This window comes from Bubalus bubalis, chromosome 2, assembly GCF_019923935.1.
Source record: "Bubalus bubalis isolate 160015118507 breed Murrah chromosome 2, NDDB_SH_1, whole genome shotgun sequence".
Classification (NCBI taxonomy): Eukaryota; Metazoa; Chordata; class Mammalia; order Artiodactyla; family Bovidae; genus Bubalus; species Bubalus bubalis.
In genome coordinates, this window is record NC_059158.1 from 77,471,819 (window position 1) to 77,498,168 (window position 26,350).

Genomic DNA, 26,350 nt, shown 5'->3' on the forward strand with positions numbered 1-26,350 from the left:
GTTCCACACAGTCAAAGGCTTTGGCATGGTCAATAAAGCAGAAATAGATGTTTTTCTGGAACTCTCTTGCTTTTTCGATGATCCAGCGGATGTTGGCAATTTGATCTCTGGTTCCTCTGCCTTTTCTAAAACCAGCTTGAATGTCTGGAATTTCACAGCTCACGTATTGCTGAAGCCTGGCTTGGAGAGTTTTAAACATTATTTCACTAGTGTGTGAGATGAGTGCAAGTGTGCGGTAGTTTGTGCATTCTCTGGCATTGCCTTTCTTTGGGATTGGAATGAAAACTGACCTTTTCCAGTCCTGTGGCCACTGCTGAGTATTCCAAATTTGCTGGCATATTGAGTGCAGCATCATCACAGCATCATCTTTTAGGATTTGAAATAGCTCAACTGGAATTCCATCACTTCCACTAACTTTGTTCATAGTGATGCTTCCTAAGGCCCACTTGACTTCACATTCCAGGATGTCTGGCTCTAGGTGAGTGATCACACCATTGTGATTATTATGGAGTAGCCATCATAGTCAACAAAAGAGTCCGAAATGCAGTACTTGGATGCAATCTCCAAAACGACAAAATGATCTCTGTTCATTTCCAAGGCAAACCATTCAATATCACAGTAATCCAAGTCTCTGCCCCAACGAGTAATGCTGAAGAAGCTGAAGTTGAACAGTTCTATGAAGACATACAAGAACTTCTAGAACTAACACCAAAAAAAAGATGTCCTTTTCATTATAGAGGACTGGAATGCAAAAGTAGGAAGTCAAGAAACACCTGGAGTAACAGGCAAATTTGGCCTTGGAATACGGAATGAAGCAGGGCAAAGTTTAATAGGGTTTTGCCAAGAGAACGCACTGGTCATAGCAAACACCCTCTTCCAACAACACAAGGGAAAACTCTACAGATGGACATCACCAGATGTTCAGCACCAAAATCAGATTATATTCTTTGCAGCCAAAGATGGAGAAGCTCTATACAGTCAGCAAAAACAAGACCAGGAGCTGACTGTGACTCAGATTATGAGCTCCTTATTGCCAAATTCAGACTGAAATTGAAGAAAGTGGAGAAAACCACTAGATCATTCAGGTGTGACCTGAATCAAATCCCTTATGACTATACAGTGGAAGTGAGAAATAGATTTAAGGGACTAGATCTGATAGATAGAGTGCCTGATGAACTATGGACAGAGGTTTGTGACATTGTACAGGAGACAGGAATCAAGACCATCCCCAAGAAAAAGGATTTTGCAAAAGAGCATTTTGCAAAAAAGCAAAATGGCTGTCTGAGGAGGCCTTACAAATAGCTCTGAAAAACAAAGGAGAAAAGGAAAGATATACCCATCTGAATGCAGAGTTCCAAAGAATAGCAAGGAGAGATAGAAAGCCTTCCTCAGCGATCAATGCAAAGAAATAGAGGAAAACAATAGAATGGGAAAGACTAGAGATCTCTTCAAGAAAATTAGAGATACCAAGGGAACATTTCATGCACAGATGGGCTCAATAAAGGACAGAAATGGTAGGGACCTAACGGAAGCAGAAGATGTTAAGAAGAGGTGGAAGGAATACACAGAAGAACTGTACAAAAAAGATCTTCACGATCCACGGATTCTCCAGGCGAGAATACTGGAGTGGGTAACCTTTCCCTTCTCCAGTGGATCTTCCCAACCTAGGGATTGAACCCAGGTCTCTCGCCTTGCAATCTCTAGATAGCAATCCGTTATGAGACGTAGGACTTGCAGATGTTTTCTCCCATTTACAGCCCACTCCAGTATTCTTGTCTGGAAAATCCCATAGATCGTGGAGCCTGGTAGGCTACCGTCCATGGGGTCACAAAGAGTCGGACACAACTGAGCGACTTCACTTTCACTTTTAAGAGAGTTAACAGGTAGGAAGACCAGAAGTTCCCAAGTGGCAGGAGGAAATACACTACAAGTGGCAGGCTTTTTCCCTTCTCTGTTGAGGATACCTGGTTCTGCCTTAACTTAACTTTTCTCAAACCTTGAGCTAACCAATGGGTTTTTCTTATGTAAATGTTTTCCTTAAGCTGTGTTACTGAAACTATGTATTTGCTTTGCAATCTGCCTTTCTTCAAATTGGTTCAGCCTAAGACTAACCTTTTTTTTTTTTTCCTTTGCTCAAACCTGGGCTTATAATGGCTAAACAAGCCAGTATTCAGGTCATTTTTTGGGGGGGAGGGGTGGAGAATGACACACCTTTGGTATTCTATCTTAAAAATGCATATTGTGGGACAGGGGCCTGGTGAAATTCCCTCAACCTTGAGGTTTCTCTCTTATCTGATTAGCAGCTTGCTAACAGACATATGCCTTGCTAAAAACTACAGTGAGGCATTCTTCACCCTTCCGATGTCTGTCAGAAGCTTTCTCTATCTATTTTACCTTTAATAAAATTGTTACACAAAAAGCTCTGAGTGTCAAGCCTCGTCTCTGGCCCCGGATCAAAATCCTCTCCTCCAAAGGTCTTGAAGCCTTTGTAGCACACGGCTTGCATCCGCAACGTTTCACTTTGACGTACAGAAGTGTTTTAGTTTTTTTAAAAATGCTTTTAATATTTATTTTTACTTATTTATCTGGCTGCGCCGGCTCTTAGTTGAGATGTGGGATCTTGTTCCCTGACCAAGGATTAAACCCTGGTCTCCTGCATTGGGAGCTTTGAACATTAGCCACTGGACCACCAGGGAAGTTAATTTTGATAAAGTCCAGTTACATATATTTTCTTTTGTTGCTGAGCTTTTGTTTTTATATCCAAGAAATCATTGCCAGATCCAGTGTCTGAAGATTTTCCCTTGTTTTCTTCTATGAGTTTTACAGTTTCAGGTCTTTAAGCATTTGATCCATTTTGAGTTAATTTTTGTATTTGATGTTAGGGAAGTGTTCAACTTAACATTTTTGCGTGTGGATATCCAGTCTTTCCAATGCTGTTTGTTGAAAAGACTGTTTTTCCCCCCATGGAATGGTCTCAGCATTCTTATTTCTGGGCTCTCTGTTTTATTCCATTGGTTTACATGTTTGTCTTTATATTAGTACTATATATAATACATATATATATATATATTTTTGCTCCTGAGAAACCCACCAAAACTATTGGTGAATGCAGAATTTTGCTGCTTCTGTTTTTTGATAAATGGTGATTAATAAAACAGGAAAAGCATATGGGAAAAAATTCTGACCCCCTACCATACACAAATATTAATTTAGGATAAATCATAGACCTAAGTGGAAAAACATAAAACTTAAAAAGATTGTTTTTTCACTTTGGGACATGCAAAGTTTTCTTGGTAATAGAAAGATAATAACCATAAATAGAAAAATTAGATATTTTCACTTCAAAATTAAACATTTTTGCTTCTCAAATCATTATGAAGAAAATGGATAAAAATCAAAGACTTACAGAAAATGTTTTTCCTATCAACCAACTGACAGTTTTATTTTTTTAAGATTTATTTTACGTTTTGGTTGCGGCGTGTCCTCATTGCTGCACACAGGCCTCCTCTAGTTGGGGCGGTAGGGGCTGCTCTTGGTTCAGGGGGCGGGCTTCTGTTGCAGTGCTTGCCGCTGTTGTGGAGCTCAGGCTCTAGGCACGCGGACTTCCAGAGTAGCCGCGTGTTGGCCCAGTAGTTGCAGCTCGTAGGCTGTAGAACGCTGACTGGCTGGTTGTGGCACACGGGCTTAGTTGCTCCGTGGCATGTGGGATCTTCCTGGACCAGGGATTGAACTGGTGTATCACAATGCAAGGTGGATTCTTAACCACTGGATGACCATGGAAATAGGAAGTACTAGTGATACTTGACGGAGAAGGCAATGGCACCCCACTCCAGTACTCTTGCCTGGAAAATCCCATGGACAGAGGAGCCTAGTAGACTGCAGTCCATGAGGTCATTAAGAGTCGGACACGACTGGGTGACTTCACTTTGACTTTTCACTTGCATGCATTGGAGAAGGAAATGGCAGCCCACTCCAGTGTTCTTGCCTGGAGAATCCCAGGTACGGGGGAGCCTGGTGGGCTGCCGTCTATGGGGTCACACAGAGTTGGACACGACTGAAGTGACTTAGCAGCAGTAATACTTGAAAGTACGTTGTCAGGAGTATACTTACGATAGAAACCAGATTCTAGGGACCTAAAACTAGTTGGGATTATAAATCACTAGTGTAAGGAAATAATTAAATTTTCTGATATTAATTGCACAAAATTCAAGCTTCAGTTTTTTTTTGTTTTGTTTTGTTTGTTTTTAAGGCATATGTGAGACAGAAGGAGGGAGGGAGGGGAGAGATGCACAAGAGAGCAGGGACACATGCAGATGCAAGATTTCTTGAATATTAAGAAGGAATAGGATCAAAAACAAGAAATGAAGGCTTTAGGTTTTTGGACTTTGCTACCTTTTTGTCTAAGATGGAAGAATGAAGAATGGACAGGGAAGATACATACAGGCACAGAAACGCTAATAAACATGGAAGGGTGGCCGTTATGCCTCTAGCCCTCCATCCAGATGAAGGTGGAAGGTAATGAGGGAACTTTAAAGGGTTAAGGACTATAGGAATAGCTCTTAACTTTTAGAAGAAAAACATCAGGGTGTGTGAAAGGGGTCTAGTGTAGTTTGAATATGTTTCACATGTGGTTCTGGATTCTGATAATATCCTCCAGCCCCCTTTGACTCACTTAGGTCACTCCTAAAGTTTTATCAGTAGAGAATTAGCAGACATGGAGGAGAGGATTTTTAAGAGTTTAATTGAACTTTAACTAGAATTTGTGGTGCTTTAGTCTGCTTAGTTGAAATTACATGAGGGAGTTCATTTTCCCCTCTTTAATTCTTAGGGTTGTTGTTTAATAATAGATGATACCTCAGTGATCTGCTTGATATTTGTGTGTGTTTTGTGTCTGCCTGCTAGAAACTGAAAACACTGTACAAAAAAATCTTTGGACATGACAGTAATAAGAGTCTTCCCAGTTTAAAATACACTTAGTCATAAATTGAGTGCTTCCCAGGTGGCTTAATGATAAAGAATCCGCCTGCCAAGCAGGAGACATGGATTTGATCCCTGGATTGGAAAGATCTCCTGGAGAAGGAAATGGCAACCTACTTCAATATTCTTGCTTGGGAAATACCATGGACAGAGAGCCTGGTGGGCTGCAAAAGAGTTGGGGTTGCAAAAGAGTCGAACCATGACCTAGCAACTAAATAACAACAAAACAACCAAGTCATGAATTATATATATGCAAAATATTTAAGTAGTAATACCACTTAGTGCAAAATTCTGTAAAGCTCAGAGTAGGGTGATTACATTATGAGAAGTGGACTTGGATCCACTAATGGCTCATCAAATTAGTTTAATAGCTCACAAACAGCATTTTTTCCTTTTTAATGGATTAGAATGGACTAGAAAATACTGGAGCTTGCAGCATATAGTAATAAACAGTTGTGGAACTTTTAATATAAAATGTATGTATGTGTTGATTTGGGTGAAAATATATTTGTTACTGTGGATTGCAGTCAAAAAGTGTTGGAAGTCCATCGTAGGTTATTTTGATAAATAATTGTGGACATTATAAAAACCTTTCAAGTCCTTACATTCATCTGCTTTTAGATTCGTTAAGTTTATATTTACATTTCAACTAATTGTTGTTGTTCAGTCGTGTCTGACTCTTTGCGACCAGATGGGCTGCAGCACAACAGGCTTCCCTATCCTTCACTATCCCTCGGAGTTTTCTCAAATTCATGTCCATTGAGTTCATGATGCCATCCAACCATCTCATCCTCTGTTGCCACTTCTCTTCCTGCCCAGCATCAGGGTCTTTTCCAGGAGTCGGCTCTTCACATCAGGTGGCCAAAGTATTGGGGCTTCCGCCCAGTATCAGTCCTTCCAGTGAATATACAGGGATGATTTCTGATTTCATCTCCTTGCAGTCCAAGGGACTCTCAAGAATCTTCTCAAAAGCTTCAATTCTTCAGCACTCAGCCTTCTTTATGATCCAAATCTCACATCCATACATGACTACTGGAAAAACTATAGCTTTGACTATATGGATCTTTGTCAGAAAAGTGATGTCTCTGCTTTTTAATACACTGTTTAGGTTTGTCATAGCTAATTATATAAATATATTTTAGATGTAAGTATATAAATACATACGTAAGTGTGCTTTTTTTTTTTTTTTTTTGGTCTTAATAGGTGCAATGGATGAGCTTCATAGTCTGGATCCAAGAAGGCAAGAATTATTGGAAGCTAGATTTACAGGAGTTGCAAGTGGGAGCACGGGGAGCACGGGCAGTTGCAGTGTTGGAGCTAAAGTGAGTAAAATTGTAATCTATATTTGACATTTTTTCTTTGTATTAAAGTATGCATATTTTGTAAAGGATTTATATTTAACAAGTTAGTACTTACTATTATTTTTATAATGTATAGGAAAAAGTCCAGTGTTTGTATACCTGATTTCTAGTATAGCATATATGTTTTGCATATCATTTTACAAAAAGGCAAAATGGTTCTCTGAGGAGGCCTTACAAATAGATGAAAAAAAGAAAAGAAAGTGAAAGTGAAAAGCAAAGATATACCCATCTGAATGCAGAGTTCCAAAGAATAGCAAGGAGAGATAAGAAAGCCTTCCTCAATGATCAATGCAAAGAAATAGAGGAAAACGATAGAATGGGGAAGACTAGAGATCTCTTCAAGAAAGTTAGAGACACCAAGGAAACATTGCATGCAAAGATGGGCTCAATAAAGGACAGAAATGGTGTGGACCTAACAGAAGCAGAAGATATTAAGAAGAGGTGGCAAGAATACACAGGACTATACAAAAGAGATCTTCATGACCCCAGATAACCACAATGGTGCGACCACTCACCTAGAGCCAGAAGTCATGGAATGCGAAGTCAAGTGGGCCTTAGGAAGCATCACTACAAACAAAGCTAGCGGAGCTGATAGAATTCCAGTTGAGCTATTTCAGATCCTAAAAGATGATGCTGTGAAAGTGTTGCACTCGATATGCCAGCAAATTTGGAAAACTCAGCAGTGGCCACAGGGCTGGAAAAGGTCAGCTTTCATTCCAATCCCAAAGAAAGGCAATGCCAAAGAATGCTCAAACTACCGCACAGTTGCACTCATTTCACACGCTAGCAAAGAAGTATTCAAAATTCTGCAAGCCAGGCTTCGACAGTATGTGAACCGTGAACTTCCTGATGTTCAAGCTGGTTTTAGAAAAGGCAGAGGAATCAGAGATCAAATTGCCAACATCAGTTGGATCATAGAAAAAGCAAGAGAGTTCCAGAAAAATACCTACTTCTGTTTTATTGACTATGTCAAAGCCTTTGACTGTGTGGATCACAACAAACTGTGTAAAATTCTTAAAGAGATGGGAATATCAGACCACCTTACCTGCCTTCTGTGAAATCTGTATGCAGGTCAAGAAGCAACAGTTAGAACTGGACATGGAACAATGGACTGGTTCCAAATGGGGAAAGGAGTACATCAATGCTGTATATTGTCACCCTGCTTATTTACCTTATATGCAGAGTACATCATGAGAAATGCCAGGCTGGATGAAGCCCAAGCTGGAGTCAAGATTGTTGGGAAAAATATCAATAACCTCAGATATACAAATGACATTACATGTATGGCAGAAAGCAAAGAACCAAAGAGCCTCTTGATGAAAGAGGAGAGTGAAAAAGTTGGCTTAAAACTCAACATTCAGAAAACTAAGATCATGGCATCTGGTCCCATCACTTCATCACAAATACTTAGGGAAACAATGGAAACAGTGACAGACTTTATTTTTTTGGGCTCCAAAATCACTGCAGATGGTGACAGTAGCCATGAAATTAAAAGACACTTACTCCTTGGAAGAAAAGCTATGACCAACCTAGACAGCATATTGAAAAGCAGAGACATTACTTTGCCAACAAAGGTCCATCTAGTCAAAGCTATGGTTTTTCCAGTAGTCAGGTATGGATGTGAGAGTTGGACCATAAAGAAAGCTGAACGCTGAAGAATTTATGCTTTTGAAATGTGTTCGAAAAGACTCTTGAGAGTCCTTTGGACTGAAAGGAGATCAAACCAGTCAATCCTGAAGGAAATCAGTTCTGGGTGTTCATTGGAAGGACTGATGCTGAAATTGAAACTCCAATACTTTGGCCAGCTGATGCAAAGAAGTGACTCATTGGAAAAGACCCTGATGCTGGGAAAGATTGAAGACAGGAGGAGAAGAGGATGACAGAGGATAAGATGTTTGGGTGCCATCACTGATTGGATGGATATGAGTTTGAGCAAGCTGAGGGAGTTGGTGATGGACAGGGGAGCCTGGCGTGCTGCTGTCCGTGGGGTTGCAAAGAGTCAGATACGACTGAGTGACTGAACTGATACTATATTATGAGTATTTATGTTGTAATATAGCATAATAGGTTTCAAGAGTAAAAATGAATTTGGTAGATGCACTGTCTTTCTCCTGTTACATAATTTTCACCTTTCCTTATCCTTTTTGTTTCTTCTTTGCCCCTGTAACTCATGTTCCTGTTATATATGTTCCTATCTGTACAGTAATCCACTGCTGCTACCTCCTGCATAAAATGAGTAGTATATCTGTTATGGCTTCCAGTGGTAGATATCAGGTTGTCTCCAACTCCCTGCTACCTCACATTGTGGTGAATTTCTTGTAACTGTTCTCTTTTGTGACTTAGTAAACATTTTTTTAAAATATATTCCTAACAGCAGAATTGATAGAGCACAGGACATGTATAGATTTAAATTGAATAAATAGTGTGTGCTATTTATAATGGTTGTATAAAACTAATTTGCATTCAGCAGAGTGCATGAGTATTTCTGTATCTCTGTATCTAAGAAACCCTTGGCATCATCCAGATTCCTCATGTTTGATAGCCCAGAAGGTATATTTTGCTGTGCTATGTGTCTTGCTGGGCTGCTGTGCTGCGCTAAGTCGCTTTATCATGTCCGACTCTTTCCTACCCCATGTAACCCACAAGACTTCTCTGTCCGTGGAGTTTTCTGGGCAAGGATACTTGAGTAGGTTGCCAGGGGATTTTCTCCACCCAGGGATTGAGCCCATGTCTCTTTTGTCTCCTGTATTGTTTACCATCAGAGCCACTGTTTTTCATATGTCCCTTGTATATTCTATATATTCCATGTTGATTACATACAGTGCAGATAACTTCTTTCATTTTGTCATGTCTGTTAGCTTTTTTTATGGTATCCATCATATCCACCATAAATACGGTACAGAACTCTTTAATGTTGTTATATTAAAACTCAATAATTTTTTTTGCTTTATGGTCTATACCTTAGTATACCAACTTTTGGTTTTACTAAGAAAAACAGTTGTCACCAGAAGCCATCTAGGTCAAATGATCTAGATCTAGATCTAGATCTTTTTTGCTATGTTTATATTTTGTTATTTTACTAATTTTCAGCAATAAAAAATATAATAGCAACTTTATTAGAAATTTTAATATGAATTTAAACATACTTAAAAATCTCTTTGTATCAAGTAAATCTTGGTGCACAAGCATCATAAAAGATGAAGGATATTGTTGTGCATCCTTGGAGCTTAAAAATGGCCCAGGTTCTTGTTGCAGAACATTGTATGATCAAGTCCTTCAGTTGAATGAATTAGTGGATGAGAATACCATGTTTCCCTTTTTCCTCCTCTTAGAAATGTATTGTCCAGTTCATTGATTCTTGAATTTGAGAAAATTCATCTAAGATACTGACATTTGAAGACTCAGATTTTATTTATATGTTTATTGTCACCATCATCAGTTTTAGGTACTGTTATCTCTTCATATTTATTTTCTGATTTGTTTAATAAATGTAAATTATCACCTTCTCTTGATCGTCTTAAGTAGAAAATGAAAATTTTTTATTAGCTGGAGTTGATAAAAGCTAAAATCAGACTCCAAAGATAGTTTCTTAGTCATTTATATGTTTTTGAAAGATGATGCAGTACTTTGAGGTAAAGAAAATAACTTTATAATTTATTTATAAATTTATTTTATAATTTATTCACTATTACATCATCCTTTTAGTCATTAAATCTGTACTGTTTTTCTATTTCTACTATAAATTATCACGAAGTTGCTCAAGACAGTACGCATTTATTATCTTATAATTCTATAGCATCTGAAGTCTGACCCAAGTCTCACTGGGCTAAAATCAAGCTGTCTGCGCTGCTGCGTGTCTCTCTGGGGTCTTGAGGGAGAACCGGTTTGCCATGCCTTCTGCAGCTGTGGGAGGCTGCCTGCATTCCTTGGCTGGTGGCGTCCTTCCTGCATGCTCAGAGCCAGCGGTGTTGCCTCTCTCTTACTCTTCTTTGACAATCACATGTAATGGACCATAGCCTAAAGGGCTCTTCACTTATAATTGCTAATATGATTAGATTGGGCCCACCTCAGTCTGGATAATCTGGTATAATTTCCCCATCTTAAAATTCTCATCCTTAATCACATCTGCAGAGTCCCTTTTGCCGTATACAATAACATTCTGGTGTTTAGGGCATGGACATCAATGGGGAGCCAATATTCTGCCTATCATATAATCATTCTTCTGTTTTATTTTAGAGGCTTCTCTTTGTTTCAGCATACTTGAATAATTGATGAACAATGATAAGTAATGACTTCCTTTTATGATATAATAACAAAATATAGGAAAGATAAGATCAGTAAGATCCCATAATGTATTTTGGATTTATGAAAGCCGGTGGACATCTGGTAATTAATTGCAAGGTAGAATGTGTTATATTCTATTAAAAATAAATTCCTATTTTTATTCTGTGGATGGTCTCAATAAAAGTCCTGAAATATTAATTATTATAAACTGACTTGAAAAAGAAGCCAGAAAGCTAAAGTTGGGTCCAGTGGACTCTGATGGTATTCTAAAAGTGAAATTCTTCCTTCCCACCCATGAGGCACAAATACAATTGCTTCTGTTTTATAGTTTTACTTTTACATTTATTCTTTAGCCCATTGAGGCCTCATCTTTTATATAATATTGATAAAGTTCAGGTTTTATTTTTCTCCACATAGTAAACCAGTTTTCTCCACTTCTTAAAGCATCCATATTTTCCCACTGATGTGTCATGCACCTGTATTATGTGTTGATTTGCCACGTGTATATTCTGAGCTGTCTGAAATTTACCTTACGTTCTGGTGGTCTTTCTGTGTTCTTCTGTCAGTATCACGTAAAGAATATGGTTGTGTTTTGGTATGTCTTGTTTCTGTGGTAAAGCAAGTCTCTCCTTTAATCTTCTTTTGTAAGATTGACTCAATTATTTATGGATCTTTATTCCCTCATGTAAAATTTGAGCATGTCTTTAGTTGTTAGCACTTGGGGATTATTCTTCTTTAATAACTCATTTGTATCTTTTTCCTTTAAAGATCAAATGGAATTTTTGTCTTAAATGCAGATTGATTTTTGGAGTATTGAAATGTTTGTAAGATTAGGTTGTCCCATCTAAGTACCTGAAATGTCTCTCCATTTGTTCAGTTCTCTCTGTAGAGTTATACAGAATTTTTGGCTATTTTTATGAATTTTTTGGGCTTATTTCTGGATACTTGAAAGTTTCGTGGCTGAAGTATTTTTTATATTTTCTAGTTAGCTCTTGGTGACCTACGAGGTTTTTTATTTTTATAGACTGGTGTTGTATTTAGTAGTCTTACTTTGGTCTCTTTCATTGGTTGTACTACTTTGTTGATTATTTAGATTTGTCCAAGAGAAATAGTTATTTTCCCCAAATTACAGTTTTATTTCTTATACTTCATGTGTGTGTGTGTGTGTGTGTTGGTCATGAGCTTCAGTACTATGTCTTGTCCTGTTCAAGAGGAATCATCTAAAGTTTGTCCATTAAGTATAATGTTTGCTGTAGGTTATGTGTATATAACCATGACCACATAGCAGAAGAGCTTTTCCATTCCTGGTTAGTTAAGAATTTTTTTGTTCATTTGTTTTAAAAATAGTAAGTGTAACAAATTTTAAAAAACATTGAACTTTGCATTTTGGGATAAACCCAACTTGGTTATGATCCCAACTTGGTTATGATATACTATTTTAAAAATTTATTAGATTTAATACATGACTAGATATTTTAGTTAGGATTTGTACATTTATGGTTGTAAGAGAAGTAGATGCACTGACCTGAAGAGTAATATTTTAGTGAGTTTTGACAAATGTATACACTTGTAGTAATCCACATCCTTTTAAGATATAGAACATTTTCATCACACCACCTTGTCTGTTTTATAAAACAGTATCACACTAGCCCCATAAAGTGAACTATTTTCTTGCTGTTTTTAATTTTTTCAACATCGTATATATGGTAGAAAATGTTCATGGGAAGATGAGTAGACGTTTACCTGTAAAACTGTCTTGTCCTGGGGTTTGTTGTGAAGAAAGGTCTTTCATTATCATTTAAATTTCATTAATATTAGTTAGTTTAATTAATCTATTTCAGTTAAGCTTTTCAGACTTATTAGTGGATAGTTATAACACTTTAAAAAAATCTCAATTCTTATTCATTTCTGTTTATTCTTTCAGATTCTGCTTTTCTGTTCATTCCTGCCAGAGCTCTAATTAAGTAACTGTTTCAAAGAATTTGGTTTTAATCTGTTTCAGTTTATTTTCCCCATTGATTTCTGTCATCATAATTTACTTGTTGGATTTGCTCTGTGGCTCTTCTTCCAGCTGTTGAGTTGAATGAGTTAGATTATTCATATGGCAACATAATTAATATACAATAAAATGTGTGGATTTTAAGTAACTTGTGCTGTAAGTTTTGTGAATGCATAAAATTGTGTAACCTCCACCACAATTAGGATGTAATATAGTTTTCAGAATATTCCCCCGTGCCCTTTTGTACTCTGTCCTTTAGGTTGCCTCTGGTAACCACTGATTTATTTACTGTTTTTATAGTTTTGCCTTTGCAAGCCTGTCATACAAATGGAGTCAGTATTATAAATATGTAACCTTAGATTCCGACTTCTTTTATCTTAGAAAAATGCATTCCTTTGAGATTCATCCATTGTTGTAATATTATCAATAGTTAATTTTTATTGTTAAATAGTGTTCTATTGTATAAAATATTGATATATTGATACATTTGTTTTTTAAATTTTTATTAAAATATAGTTGATTTACAGTGTTGTGTGTCAGGTGTACAGCAAAGTGAATTCAGTTATACATGCACACATATATGTATATTTTCTTTAGATTCATTTCCATTATAGATTATTACAAGATACTGAGTATAGTTCCCTCTGCTATGGAGTAGGTCCTTGTTGGTTATCTGTTTTTTATACTGTAGTGTGTAAAAATAAACCACAATTTTTTTTAAAATCCATTTCTACTAGATAAAGAGCATCTAGGTTATTTTAAGTATTTTAAGGATTACAAATACACTTGCTATAAACATTTGTATATTCACTCCTCTTAAGTTTAGTTATTTTGAGCTCTTCTTTTGTTACAGAATTAAATTTTTGCATTGTTTTTTGAAAATACAGTTTGTGTGACATCAGTGCTGAAATGTGCTCTGTTTTATAAACATTTCATATCTAATAGCTTCTAATTGTATTAGTTCAGATCTTGGAGATCTCCTTGTGTTGTCGTATTTTTAAATCTTTAATTGTGATTATTGAGGTATGCATTTCAGCTTGTTGTTTATCAGTTTTGGCTTGATGTATTTTGATGCTACCTTTTTACATGCATATATCTTTTTTGGTTCTTTTCATGGCTACATAATTATTTTTTAGAAAATACTTGTTTTTTTAGATCTTAAGTACTGTCCTCGGCTTTGTTTTGGTTCATATTTGTCTTAGGTATGTTTTTTTTTATTATTTTTAATTGTGTTTCTTACAGACAGTATGTCTCCTCTTTTGGATGGAAAATGAGCATTTTTCTCAAATGGTGGATTCAGTCTGTTACACCTATTATAATTATTTTTATTTTCTGACTTGGTTCTGCCATCTATTGGTTGATACCTTCTAATTGATATCTTCTTGACTTTCATTCCCTTCCACTCCTTGCTTTCCATTGGACAGGTGCAGTTTTTCCTGATGTTTTAAAGGTTATATGTTAAAAAAAAAAGTTACATGTTCTGTTTTTAGTTTTATGATGAAACTCTTTAATCATTTATTTCTGTTCTCTCTCTAACTGGTATTTATGCATTCCTGCATGGTCGCCTCTGCCCACCCCCCTCCCCCACCTTTTTGAAACAACTTTTTACTTTGAAAAGTAATACTATACTTATAGAAAAATTGGAAAAATTTTACAAGAATACTTATATACTCTCTATCTAGATTTAAGAAATATAAGCATTTTTGTCAATTTTGTGCTCATGCGTATATACACATCTCTATCATCTCTTTCAAGTATCACTGTGGTCTCTGTGATAAATGTGAACAGACCTATGGCTGATTTATGTTGCTGTTTAGTAGAAACTTAACACTGTAAAGCAGTTTTTCTTCGATTAAAAAAAAAACCCCAAACTGTAAACAGACCTTTTCAAGGAACCTTACTTCATTTTAGTGGGGACTGGTACTTAGGAACCAAGCTGCTGCTGGTGCTGCTAAGTCACTTCAGTCGTGTCCGACTCGGTGCGACCCCAGAGACGGCAGCCCACCAGGCTCCCCCATCCCTGGGATTCTCCATGCGAGAACACTGGAGTGGGTTGCTATTTCCTTCTCCATTTCATGAAAGTGAAAAGTGAAAGTGAAGTTGCTCAGTCGTGTCCGACTCCTAGCGACCCCATGGACTGCAGCCCACCAGGCTCCTCCGTCCATGGGATTTGCCAGTCAAGAGTACTGGAGTGGGGTGCCATTGCCTACTCCGAGGAACCAAGCTAGGTATGCTTAATGTTATGTGGCAATCTCTTAGAAGAGTGTCAGCTAATGTAGGAAGAATATAGACTCAGAAAATCAACACAGTGTTTCCCAGTACTGATTAAGTTAAGGATCATCAATGGATGCTAAAACCATTTAGTAAAACGTTTTGGAGAACAGCGTTTTACAGGGTTTCAAAGTTTCACCCTATTGTTCAGTTGCCAAGTCCTGTCAGAACTCTCTGTGATCTCATGAACTGTAGCAACCTGGCTTCCCTGTCCTTCACTATTTCCCAGGGTTTGCTCAAACTCACGTTCATTGAATTACTTATGCCATCCAGTCCAACCATCCTACTGTCTGTCGCCGCTTTCTCTTGCCCTCAGTCTTTCACAGACAGGGACTTTGCCAGTGAATCATCTGTTCGCATCAGGTGGTCAAAGTATTGGAGCTTCAGCATCAGTCCTTCCAGTGAATGTGCAGGACTGATTTCCTTTTCGATTGACTGGTTTGATCTTGCAGTCCAAAGGACTCTCGTATCTTCTCTAACACCAGTTCAAAAACATCAGTTCTTCAGCGCTCAGCCTTCTTTATGGTCCAACTCTCACATTGTTATATGACTGTTGGAGGAACCATAGCTTTGACTATACGGACCTTTGCCTCTGCCTTTTAATATGCTGTCTAGGTTTGTCATTGCTTCTCTTCCCAGGAACAGGCGTCTTTTAATTTCATGATCACAGTCACCATGTGCAGTGATTTTAGAGCTCAAGAGAATAAAATCTGTCACTGTTTCCATTTTCCCCCATCTGTTTGCCATGAAGTGATGGGACCTGATGCCATTATCTTCGTTTTTTGAATGTTGAATTTTAAGCCAGCTTTTTCACTCTCCTGTTTCGCCTTCATCAAGGGGCTCTTCTGTTCCTCTTCACTTTCTGCCATTAGAGTGGTATCATCTGCATATCTGAGATCGTTGTTATTTCTTTTGGCAATCTTGATTCCAGCTTGATTCATCCAGCCCGGCATTTTACATGACATACTCTGCATAGAAGTGAAATAAGCTGGATAACAATATACAGCCTTGACATGCTCCTTTCCCCAATTTTGAACCAGCCCTTTGTTCCATGTCCAGTACTAACTGTTGGTTCTTGTCCAGCACACAGGTTTCTCAGGAGGCAAGTAAGATGGTCAGCTGTTGCCAACTCTTTAAGAATTTTCCAGTTTGTTGTGATCCACACAGTCAAATGCTTTAGTATAGTCAGTGAAGCAGAAGTAGATGTTTTTCTGAAACTCCCTTGTTTTTTCTGCAATCCTTCAGATGTTGGCAGTTTGATCTCTGGTTCCTCTGCCTTTTCTAAACCCAGCTTGTACATCTGAAAGTTCTTGATTGACGTACTGCTGAAGCCTAGCTTGAAGGATTTTGAGCATAATCTTGCTAGCATGTTAAATGAATGCAATTGTATGGTAATTTGAACATTCTTTGGTGTTATCTTTCTTTGGGACTGGAATGAAACCTGACCTTTTCCAATCCTGTGGTCACTGCTGAGTTTTCCAAATTTGCTAGCGTATTGAGTACAGCACTTTCATAGAATCGTCTTTTAGGATTTGAAGTAGCTCAACTGGCATTCCATCACCTCCACTAGCTTTGTTTGTAATAATGCTTCCTAAGGCCCACTTGACTTTACACTGTAGGATGTCTGGCTGTAGGTGAGTGACCACCCCATTGTGGTTATCTGGGTCATTAAGACCTTTTTTGTATAGTTCTTCTGTGTATTCTTGCCAACTCTTCTTAATCTCTTCTGCTTCTGCTAGGTCCTTGCTGTTTCTGTCTTTTATTGTGCCCATCTTTGCATGAAATGTTCCTTTGGTATCTCTCTTTCTTGAAGAAATCTCTAGTCTTTCCCATTCTGCTGTTTTTCTCTCTTTCTTTGAATTGTTTACTTAAGGCTGCTTTCTCATCTCTCCTTGCTATTCTTTGGAACTCAGCATTCAGTTGGGTTTATCTTTCTCTTTCTCCTTTGCCTATTTTTTTTTCTTCTTTTCTCAGCTATTTGTAAGGCCTCCTCAGGCAACCACTTCGTCTTCTTGCATTTCTTTTTCTTGGGGATGGTTTTGATCACTGCCTCCTGTGCAGTGTTACAAACCTGTCCATAGTTCTTCAGGGATTCTGTCTACCAGATCTAATCCCTTGAATCTATTCTTCATCTCCACTGTAATCATACAGGATTTGATTTAGATCATACCTGAGTAGCCTAGTGGTTTTTCCTACTTTCTTCAGTGTGAGCCTGAATTTTGTAATAAGGAGCTGATGATCTGAGCCACAGTCTGCTCCAGGTCTTGTCTTTGCTGACTGTATAGAGCTTCTCCACCTTTGGCTGCAAAGAATATAATCAATCTGGTTTCAGTATTGACCATCTGGTGATGTCGATGTGTAGAGTCATCTCTTGTGTTGTTGGAAGAAGGTGTTTGCTATGACCAGTGTGTTTTCTTGGCAAAACTCTATTAGCCTTTGCCCTGCTTCATTTTGTACTCCAAGGCCAAACTTGCCTGGTACTCCAGGTATCTCTTGACTTCCTAGTTTTGCATTCCAGTCCCTATCATGAAAAGAACATTTTGGGCATTGGTTCTAGAAGGTCTCATAGGTCTTTATAGAATCGTTTAACTTCAGCTTCTTTGGCATTAGTTTTTGGGGCATAGGCTTGGATTACTGTGATGCTGAATGGTTTGCCTTTGAAACGAACCGAGATCATTCTGTCATTTTTGAGATTGCACTAAGTACTGCATTTTGGACTCCTGTTGGCTATGAGCCTACTCCATTCCTTCCAAGTGATCTTGCCCACAGTTGTAGATATAATGGTCATCTAAATAAAATTTACCCGTTTCCATCCTTTTTAGTTCACTGATTCCTATTTGTTGATGCTCACTCTTGCCATCTCCTGTTTGACCACTTCCAGTTTACCTTGATTCATGGACCTAACATTCCAGGTACCTATGCAATATTGTTCTTTATAGCATCAGACTTTACTTTTATCCCCAGTCACATCCACAGCTGGATGTGACTTTGCACGTCCTTTCTGCTTTGGCCCAGCCTCTTCATTCTTTGGAACTATTTCTCTAGTCTTTCCCAGTAGCATATTGGACACCTACCATCCTGGGGGGCTCATCTTTCTGTGTAATATCTTTCTGCCTTTTTATACTGTTCATGGGGTTCTCAGTGCAAGAATACTGAAGTGGTTTTTCATTCCCTTCTCCACCCTATAGATTAGTTATTAATTATAAAAGAGCAAATGTGCCTTTAAAGTAGAAAGATGTGTTGATTACCACCATAGTAAATAAGGTTAAGCTTTGCACTAGTCATGTCACAGAGAGCTTGACATGTGCATCTTGAGGGTGATGTAATAGGAATAACACTGATCACTTCTAGTTTTCATTGCAGAAAAGTTTGATTTGAATTTAATCATGAGGAAATACCCCTGGGGCATCCTGGTGGCCAGTGCCATGAAGAGCAAACAGAAGTAGAGGGACCATTCTAAGTCGGATGACACAAAAGAGACTTATTAGCCAAATGCAGTGTGTGACTCTAGATCCTGATTTCTTCTTGGATTGGAAGAAAAACAATTTTAAAGGACATTTTTGAGACAACGGAAAATTTGAGTGTGGAGTGTATGTTGGATGATGATACTGGACTAATGTTGGTTTTGTTGTTCTTTGGGGGATAAGCTTGTATTTTAAAAATACTTACTTAAATTTAATAGTACAGGTAAAGATTAGAGAGGGCTTCCCTGGTGGCTCAGTGGTGAAGAACCCGCCTGCCACTGCAGGAGATGTGGATTCGATGCCTGGGTTAGGAAGATCCCCTGGAGGAGAAAATGGCAACCCACTCCAGTATTCTTACCTGGGATTTCGCATGGACAGAGGAGCCTGGCAGGCTACAGTCCATGGGGTATCAAAAGAGTCAGACACGGCTTAGCAAATAGACAATAACAAACAACAGAACCTTACAGGATGTCAGATAGTGGTGAGCAATGACTCTTACAGTGTTTTTTATTTGAATTGATAGTGATAACGTGCCTGTGAAATGCATTGTTAATACGAGTCAGATTTTAATAATAGCAACACCAGGAGTTTGTAATGTGGAAATAAACCTATTTGAAGAATCAAATTTCTGATAATGATCATGCTCTGAGAGAAGAGGAATGAGGGAGAAAGATAAGAAAATCATCTAGGAATATAGAATAGTTCATTAAGATTTGATTTTTAGGGTTATATGTTTCCTGAAAGTAAGAAAGTAGTAAGCAGAAGAGCAGAGATACTATACATAGAACTTTTACTATGATGGGGTATAGGAGGAAGAACAAAAAAAAACTTAGTCTAATAAATATGAGGAAGAAAGAGGAAACATTTTTACCTGCTTTTATACAATATAGTAGAAGTAAAGCCAAGTGTATATTATGATAAAAAAAAATGAGAATCTATCTTTAGGCAGTTGACAAGAAACATACCCCCAAAATGACAAAGACTGGAGTTGACCCGAAAGAAAATATTTCAGATAATCATAAAGTAAAAGACAGTAGAATCAAATACAAATTTGAGATTAGTATCTCCTCAACTTCAGACCCTTCCGAAGACTTACCATCACAGTTAAAATGAAATGGTCATAGTAGATCTTCTGATCTAGCTCTAGACTACCCTATTTGACTAACTGTCCCAATACTGCACTCAAACTGGTTTATTTGCCAGTTGGCTCAAATACACTTACCTAACTTCAGGTTTCTGCTCAAATGTCACCTCTTTACATAGGCATTCTATGATGCTCTGTGTATGATATTCCTATACCACTCTTCCTTCCTCCACTTAGTTTTTAAGAAGTACTTACTGGTTTCTTCAGTTCAGTCGCTCAGTCGTGTCTGACTCTTGGCGACCCCATGATTTGCAGCACACCAGGCCTCCCTGTCCATCACCGACTCCCGGAGTTCACCCAAACTCATGTCCATCGAGTCGGTGATGCCATCCAGCCATCTCATCCTCTGTCATCCCCTTCTCCTGCCCGCAGTCCCTCCCAGCATCAGAGTCTTTTCCAATGAGTCAACTCTTCGCATGAGGTGGCCAAAGTACTGCAGTTTCCACTTTAGCATCATTCCTTCCAAAGAAATCCCAGGACTGATCTCCTTTAGAATGGACTGGTTGGATCTCCTTTGCAGTCCAAGGGACTCTCAAGGGTCTTCTCCAACACCACAGTTCAAAAGCATCAATTCTTTGACGCTCAGCTTTCTTCACAGTCCAACTCTCACATCCGTATATGACCACTGGAAAAACCATAGCCTTGACTAGACGGACCTTTGTTGGCAAAGTAATGTCTCTGCTTTTGAATATGCTATCTAGGTTGGTCATAACTTGCCTTCCAAGGAGCAAGCGTCTTTTAATTTCATGGCTGCAGTCACCATCTGCAGTGATTTTGGAGCCCCCCAAAATAAAGTCTGACACTGTTTCCACTGTTTCCCCATCTATTTCCCATAAAGTGATGGGACTGGATGCCATGATCTTCGTTTTCTGAATGTTGAGCTTTAAGCCAACTTTTTCACTCTCCACTTTCACTTTCATCATAAGGTTCTTTAGTTCTTCTCAACTAGTTACTGGTTTCTTAATGTTTGTTTATTGTCTGTTTCGCTTCTTATAGTGTGAACTTCATGAGCACTTGAATCTAAGTCTTTTCCTATTATATCCCTAGCATCTACGACAATTGTAAGGCCCTCAATAGTTATTTCTGAATGTGTGAAAGTGTTAGTTGCTTAGTTGTGTCCAATTCTTTGTGATTCCATGGGCTGTAGCCTATCAGGCTCCTCTGTCCATGGGATTCTCCAGGCAAGAATAGTGGAGTGGGTAGCCATTCCCTTCTTCAGGGGATCTTCCTGACCCAGGTCACCTGCATTTCAGGCAGATTCTTTACTATCTGAACCAACAGGGAATCCCTTTGAATGTATGAATGAGTATCAGATGAAACAGTCTCGAAAAGCCTGAATGGAACAGAGGTAGATACTATTTAAGGATTGTGCTGTGCTGTGCTTAGTTGTTTAGTTGTGTCCAACTCTTTGCGACCCCATGGACTGTAGCCCGCCAGGCTCCTCTGTCCATGTGGATTCTCCAGGCAAGAATATTGGAGTGGGTTGCTATGCCCTCCTCCAGGTTATCTTGCTAACCCAGGGATTAAACCCAGGTCTCCGATTTCCCATTGCAGGTGAATTCTTTACTGTCTGAGCCACCAGGAAGAAAGATATGACAGTGAAGAACTTTTATATATCAAACAGTTCCAAAAGTATATGTTGAATTTATTAAAGTAGAGCTATATTGAGGGGTTTTAATATAGTTCTTTTGGATTTTGTTCAAAAATATATAAAAGAGCAAGGCCATAGAATTTGTACAATATGATCATACACACAACAATCAGTACTCTTCATTCAAAGATTCTATTATTACAAATTCACATATTTGCTAAAATTTATTTGTAACTTCAAAACCAAAACTTCCATTGCTTTTGCTGGTCATTCAAGGGCCGGCACATATGTAGAGTGGTGAAAAATTTGAGTCACCTGAGGCTAAACAAAGTGACACTCTGCCTATATTTTAAGCTCTTATACTATAAACAAGTTGTTATTTTCTCAGTTTACTTGATGCCATATTTCTCCACATTTTTGTGCTTTTTATTGGTAGTTTTCCTGTTTAAAATAGCCCCTCAGGGTTGTAGTAAAGTGTTGTGTAATGTTCTAAGCACAAGAAGACTGTGATGTGCCTTAGGAAGAAAATATGCTTGTTAGATTAGCTTCATTCAGGCATGAATTATACTGTTGTTTGCCATGTGGTCAGTGTGACAGTATATATTAAATAAAGTGTCTTTAACCAGAAGCACACTTGTATATGAAACAAGGTTATGTATTGATCGGTTGGTGAAATTGTGATGAGAACCTTGCAGGAACCTAATCCTGTAGTTCTTGTAGCATCAAGAATTTATCATTTGTTAATTCAGTGTTCATAGCTGATAACAAACACTAGAAGAGAGAGAACTTAAGTTCTATCATATGCTACTTCTTTTCTCTTAATCCCAAGATTGCTTCACCTGTTTCTTTTACTTGCCCCACATCCTTGTGGCATGAGTTTGTGGCTCTGTTGCAGAATTATAGGTAGAAAGTAAATGTACATGCTATAAACTATACTAATGTATAGTGTATCTACCATTGTGGGATAAAGAGCCAATGTAAAGATTTATTTTCTTATATTACATAGTAAGGAGTTACACACAATTTAAAGAATAAGAAAGTTTATTATTTAAAGTATCTTTGAAGATACTTTGAAAATAAAAATATATCAGGAAGCAGGAGAAGCTGTGATGCCAGTGAGCTAAATTCTTCTTCTTTCATTGCAAGGTCCATAAAGAATTATTGAAATGTAGTAGTATACTGTATAGTGGAAACTCCGCACCTGTTTGAAAGAAAGGAAGTAGCAAAGAAAAATGGGAAATGAAGCTATCTACATGTTGATTTGAAGTTTTTCCAATGTGTATTAACAGAAAAGAAAGCAATGAAGGACAATTACCTTTTGAATAAGAAGGGAGAAATCAATGAACGTATATTTAATTTGTTAGTGGAGACATAAAGTCTTAGATGATAAAAAATGAACTGAAGTAGCTTGCATTGCCTGTTGAAAATTTGAATTGAAACATTTTTTTTAAAAAGTGGTTACCTCAGTGTCAGTTCAGTTCACTTTAGTCGCTCAGTCGTGTCTGACTCTTTGCTATCCCGTGGACTGCAGCACGCCAGGCCTTCCTGTCCATCACCAACTCCCAGAGTTTACTCAAACTCATGTCCATCAAGTCGGTGATGCCATCCAACCATCTCATCCTCTGTCATCCCCTTCTCCTCCTGCTCTCAATCTTTCCCAGCATCAGGGTCTCTTCAAATGGGTCAGCTCTTCACATCAGGTGGCCAAAGTACTGGAGTTTCAGCTTCAGCATCAGTCCTTCCAATGAATATTCAGGACTGATTTCCTTTAGAATGGACTGGTTGGATCTCCTTGCAGTCCAAGGGACTCTTAAGGGTCTTCAGTACCACAGTTCAGAAGCATCAGTTCTTCAGTGCTCAGCTTTCTTTATGGTCCAACTCTCACATCCATACCTGACTACTGGAAAAACCATAGCCTTGACTATATGGACCTTTGTTGGCAAAGTAATATCTCTGCTTTTTAATATGCTATCTAGGTTGGTCATAGCTTTTCTTCCAAGGAGTAAGCATCTTTAAATTTCATGGCTGCAGTCACCATCTGCAGTCATTTTGGAGCCCCCCAAAATAAAGTCTGTTGCTGTTTCCATTGTTTCCCCATCTATTTGCCATGAAGTGATGGGACCGGCTGCCATGATCTTAGTTTTCTGAATGTTGAGTTTTAAGCCAACTTTTTTACTCTCCTCTTCAGTTTTCATTGAGAGGCTCTTCAGTTCTTCTTCGCTTTCTACCGTAAGGGTGGTGTCATCTGCATATCTGAGGTTATTGATATTTCTCCTGGGAATCTTGATACTGGCTTGTGCTTCTTCCAGCCCAGCGTTTCTCATGATGTACTCTGCATATAAGGTAAATAAGCAGGGTGACAATATACAGCATTGATGTACTCCTTTCCCCATTTGAAACCAGTCCATTGTTCCATGTCCAGTTCTAACTGTTGTTTCTTGACCTGCATACAGATTTCTCAGGAGGCAGGTCAGATGGTCTGGTATTTTCATATCTTTCAGAATTTTCCACAGTTTATTGTGATCCATGCAGTCAAAGGCTTTGGCATAGTTAATAAAGCAGAAATAGATGTTTTTCTGGAACTCGCTTGCTTTTTTGATGATCCAGTGGATATTGGCAATTTGATCTCTGGTTCCTCTGCCTTTTCTAAATCCAGCTTGAGCATCTGGAAGTTCATGGTTTATGTACTGTTGAAGCCTGGCTTGGAGAATTTTGAACATTACTTTACTAGCATGTGAGATGAGTGCAATTGTGTGGTAGTCTGAACATTCTTTGGCATTGCATTTCTTTGGGATTGGAATGAAAACTGACCTTTTCCAGTCCTGTGACCACTGCTGAGTTTTTCAAATTTTCTGGCATATTGAGTGCAGCACTTAACAGCATCATCTTATAGGATTTGAAATAGCTCAACTGGAATTCCATCACCTCCACTAGCTTTATTCGTAGTGATGCTTCCTAAGGCCCATTTAACTTCGCATTCCAGGATGTCTTGACACTAGGTGAGTAATCACACCATTGTGATTTTCTGGGTCATAAAGATCTTTTTTGTATAGTTCTGTGTATTCTTTCCACCTTTTCTTAATATCTTTTGTTTCCATTAGGTCTATACTGTTTCTGTCCTTTATTGAGCCCATCTTTGCATGAAAATTTCCCTTGGTATCTCTAATTTTCCTGAAGAGATCTCTAGTCTTTCCCATTTTATTGTTTACTTCTATTTCTTTGCAGTGATCACTTAGGAAAGCTTTCTAATCTTTCCTTGCTGTTCTTTGGAACTCTGTATTCAAATGAGTATATTTTTCCTGTCAGTATAGTAGGACTGATCAGGGAGGGAAAAATTTACATTTCTATAATGAAATTTTTTCTATGTGCTTGTGTTACTTGTATGTTTTAAAAACCATCTTGTGAATATTTGCAAAAATTTTTTTCTGCTTTGAAGACGTCAAAAGTCTGTGAGTTTGTGCTTACATGTGTGCTTACTGTATATCTGAATGTATAAATGATTACATAATCATTTATAGATTCTGTTAAGCTCTCACCCCCACACTCTTTTCCTTAACAACTTGAAACTTTTTGTATTGCAATATAATTCATAGACTGTAAAATTGACTCTGTGAAAGTGTATTTTTCAGTGGTATCTAGTATATCACAAGGTTGTTCAGCCATCACCACTGTCTAATTCCAGAATATTTTTATCACCCTCAAAGGAAACCCTATAAACATTTACAGCAATTCCTCATTTTTCTGCTTTCTTCCCCTGCTCTTTGTCCCCTGGAAACCACTAGTCTACTTTCTGTCTCTATGGATTTGCCCCTTCTGAATGTTTCATGTAAATGGAATCAATCATACAGAACATTGCGTTTAATGTCTGTGGCAGGTTTTTTCACCTGGTTGAATATTTTCAAGGTTCATGAATATTATAGTATGTGTTATTACTCATTTCTTTTTATTACTGGATGTTTCATTATATTGATGTGTTTCACATTTTGTATATTCATTCGCAGTTGGTGGACATTTAGGTTGTTTTTATTTTTTTTACAGGAATAATGCTGCTGTGAATATTCTGATACAAGTTTTCGTGTAGACGCATGTTTTCAGTTCTCTTAGGTATATACCAAGGAATGTAATTACAGCATTGTGATAGTGACACAGGAAAGAAAATAGACGAGTGGAAGAGAATAGGGTCCAGTAGCAGAGCCATTCATATACACTAACTTAATGCATGACAGAGGTGACACTGCAGTGCAGTGGGGACAGTGGGGCCTTTTGTAACAGGTAATGCTGGATCAACTGAATCTCCACATGCGAAAAAAATGACTCAGATCATCACTGCTTGCCATCACAGAAAAATCATTTCCAAGTGATTTGTAGATCTGAAGATGAAAAATAAAAACAGTAAAGCTTTAATAAGAATAATGACAGATTCATAAATGGGTCACAAAAGGCTGTAGTCATAAAGGAAATCATTTGATAAATGCAGCTATGTTCAAATGATACCAATATATGAGTGGAAGGGAAAATCATAGAGGATTCATACCCAGAATATGTAAAGAATTCCTACAGCTCAAGAAGGAAAAAGACACACAAGGGTCAGAGCTTTAAAAGCCTGTAAGGAAAATTAGATGAAGCATGCCCCATTCTTCTAACCCTACATTCATTCTTCATAGAGGTGGTACTTCTCACCTGTAGCTTTTTATTATACCACGTATGTTTTACCTTTTTATGTTTATATTTCTAAATAAGATTATTACAGCTCTTCGTGGGTTTTTTTAGTTTCTTTTGGTATTTATTGACTTCCTTTTATAAAAGATGCAGTGTAACACTTAACATTATCCAACCCTCAAGCTTCTACAACCCTATCCTAATTTAGATATATTTTAGTTTTTGGTTAGATCATTATTTCATTGTTTATATTATGACTAAATTTTATTTACAGCTTTGAGATTCCATGATTATGTTTCTATTAATACTTTTGTACAACTTTTTGTTTTTCCTAGAGTTGACTTATTTCTCTAGTTTATTAGTATTCATGTAAGCATCCATATAATCTCTAGCACTTATTATCAGTCTTTTTTCAAATATGTTTATTTACCTATTTTCATCTTATTTTTCTGCTGGCATAGCCTTTGACCCATAGCTCAGTAGGTAAAGAATCTGCCCATGATGCAGGAGACCCAGGTTCGATCATTGGGTCAGGAACATCCCCTGGAGAAGGAAATGGCAACCCACTCCAGTATCCTTGCCTGGAAAATCTCATGGACA

The 26,350-nt window shown here is 37.9% G+C and overlaps 1 protein-coding gene across 3 annotated transcripts in view; it reads left to right on the forward strand.

The window, feature by feature from the left end:
* The window catches only part of TLK1 (tousled like kinase 1), a 181,335-nt gene that overhangs the window by 62,029 nt on the left and 92,956 nt on the right, over window positions 1-26,350 (forward strand). For 2 of the 3 annotated variants that reach the window (XM_025275065.2, XM_025275068.2), the window contains exon 2: window positions 6,181-6,299. In XM_025275065.2, coding sequence (XP_025130850.1) covers window positions 6,181-6,299 — 119 coding nt within the window. Of the gene's footprint in view, window positions 1-6,180; window positions 6,300-26,350 lie in introns of those variants that run through there. The other variant, XM_025275073.2, reaches the window with a different exon arrangement.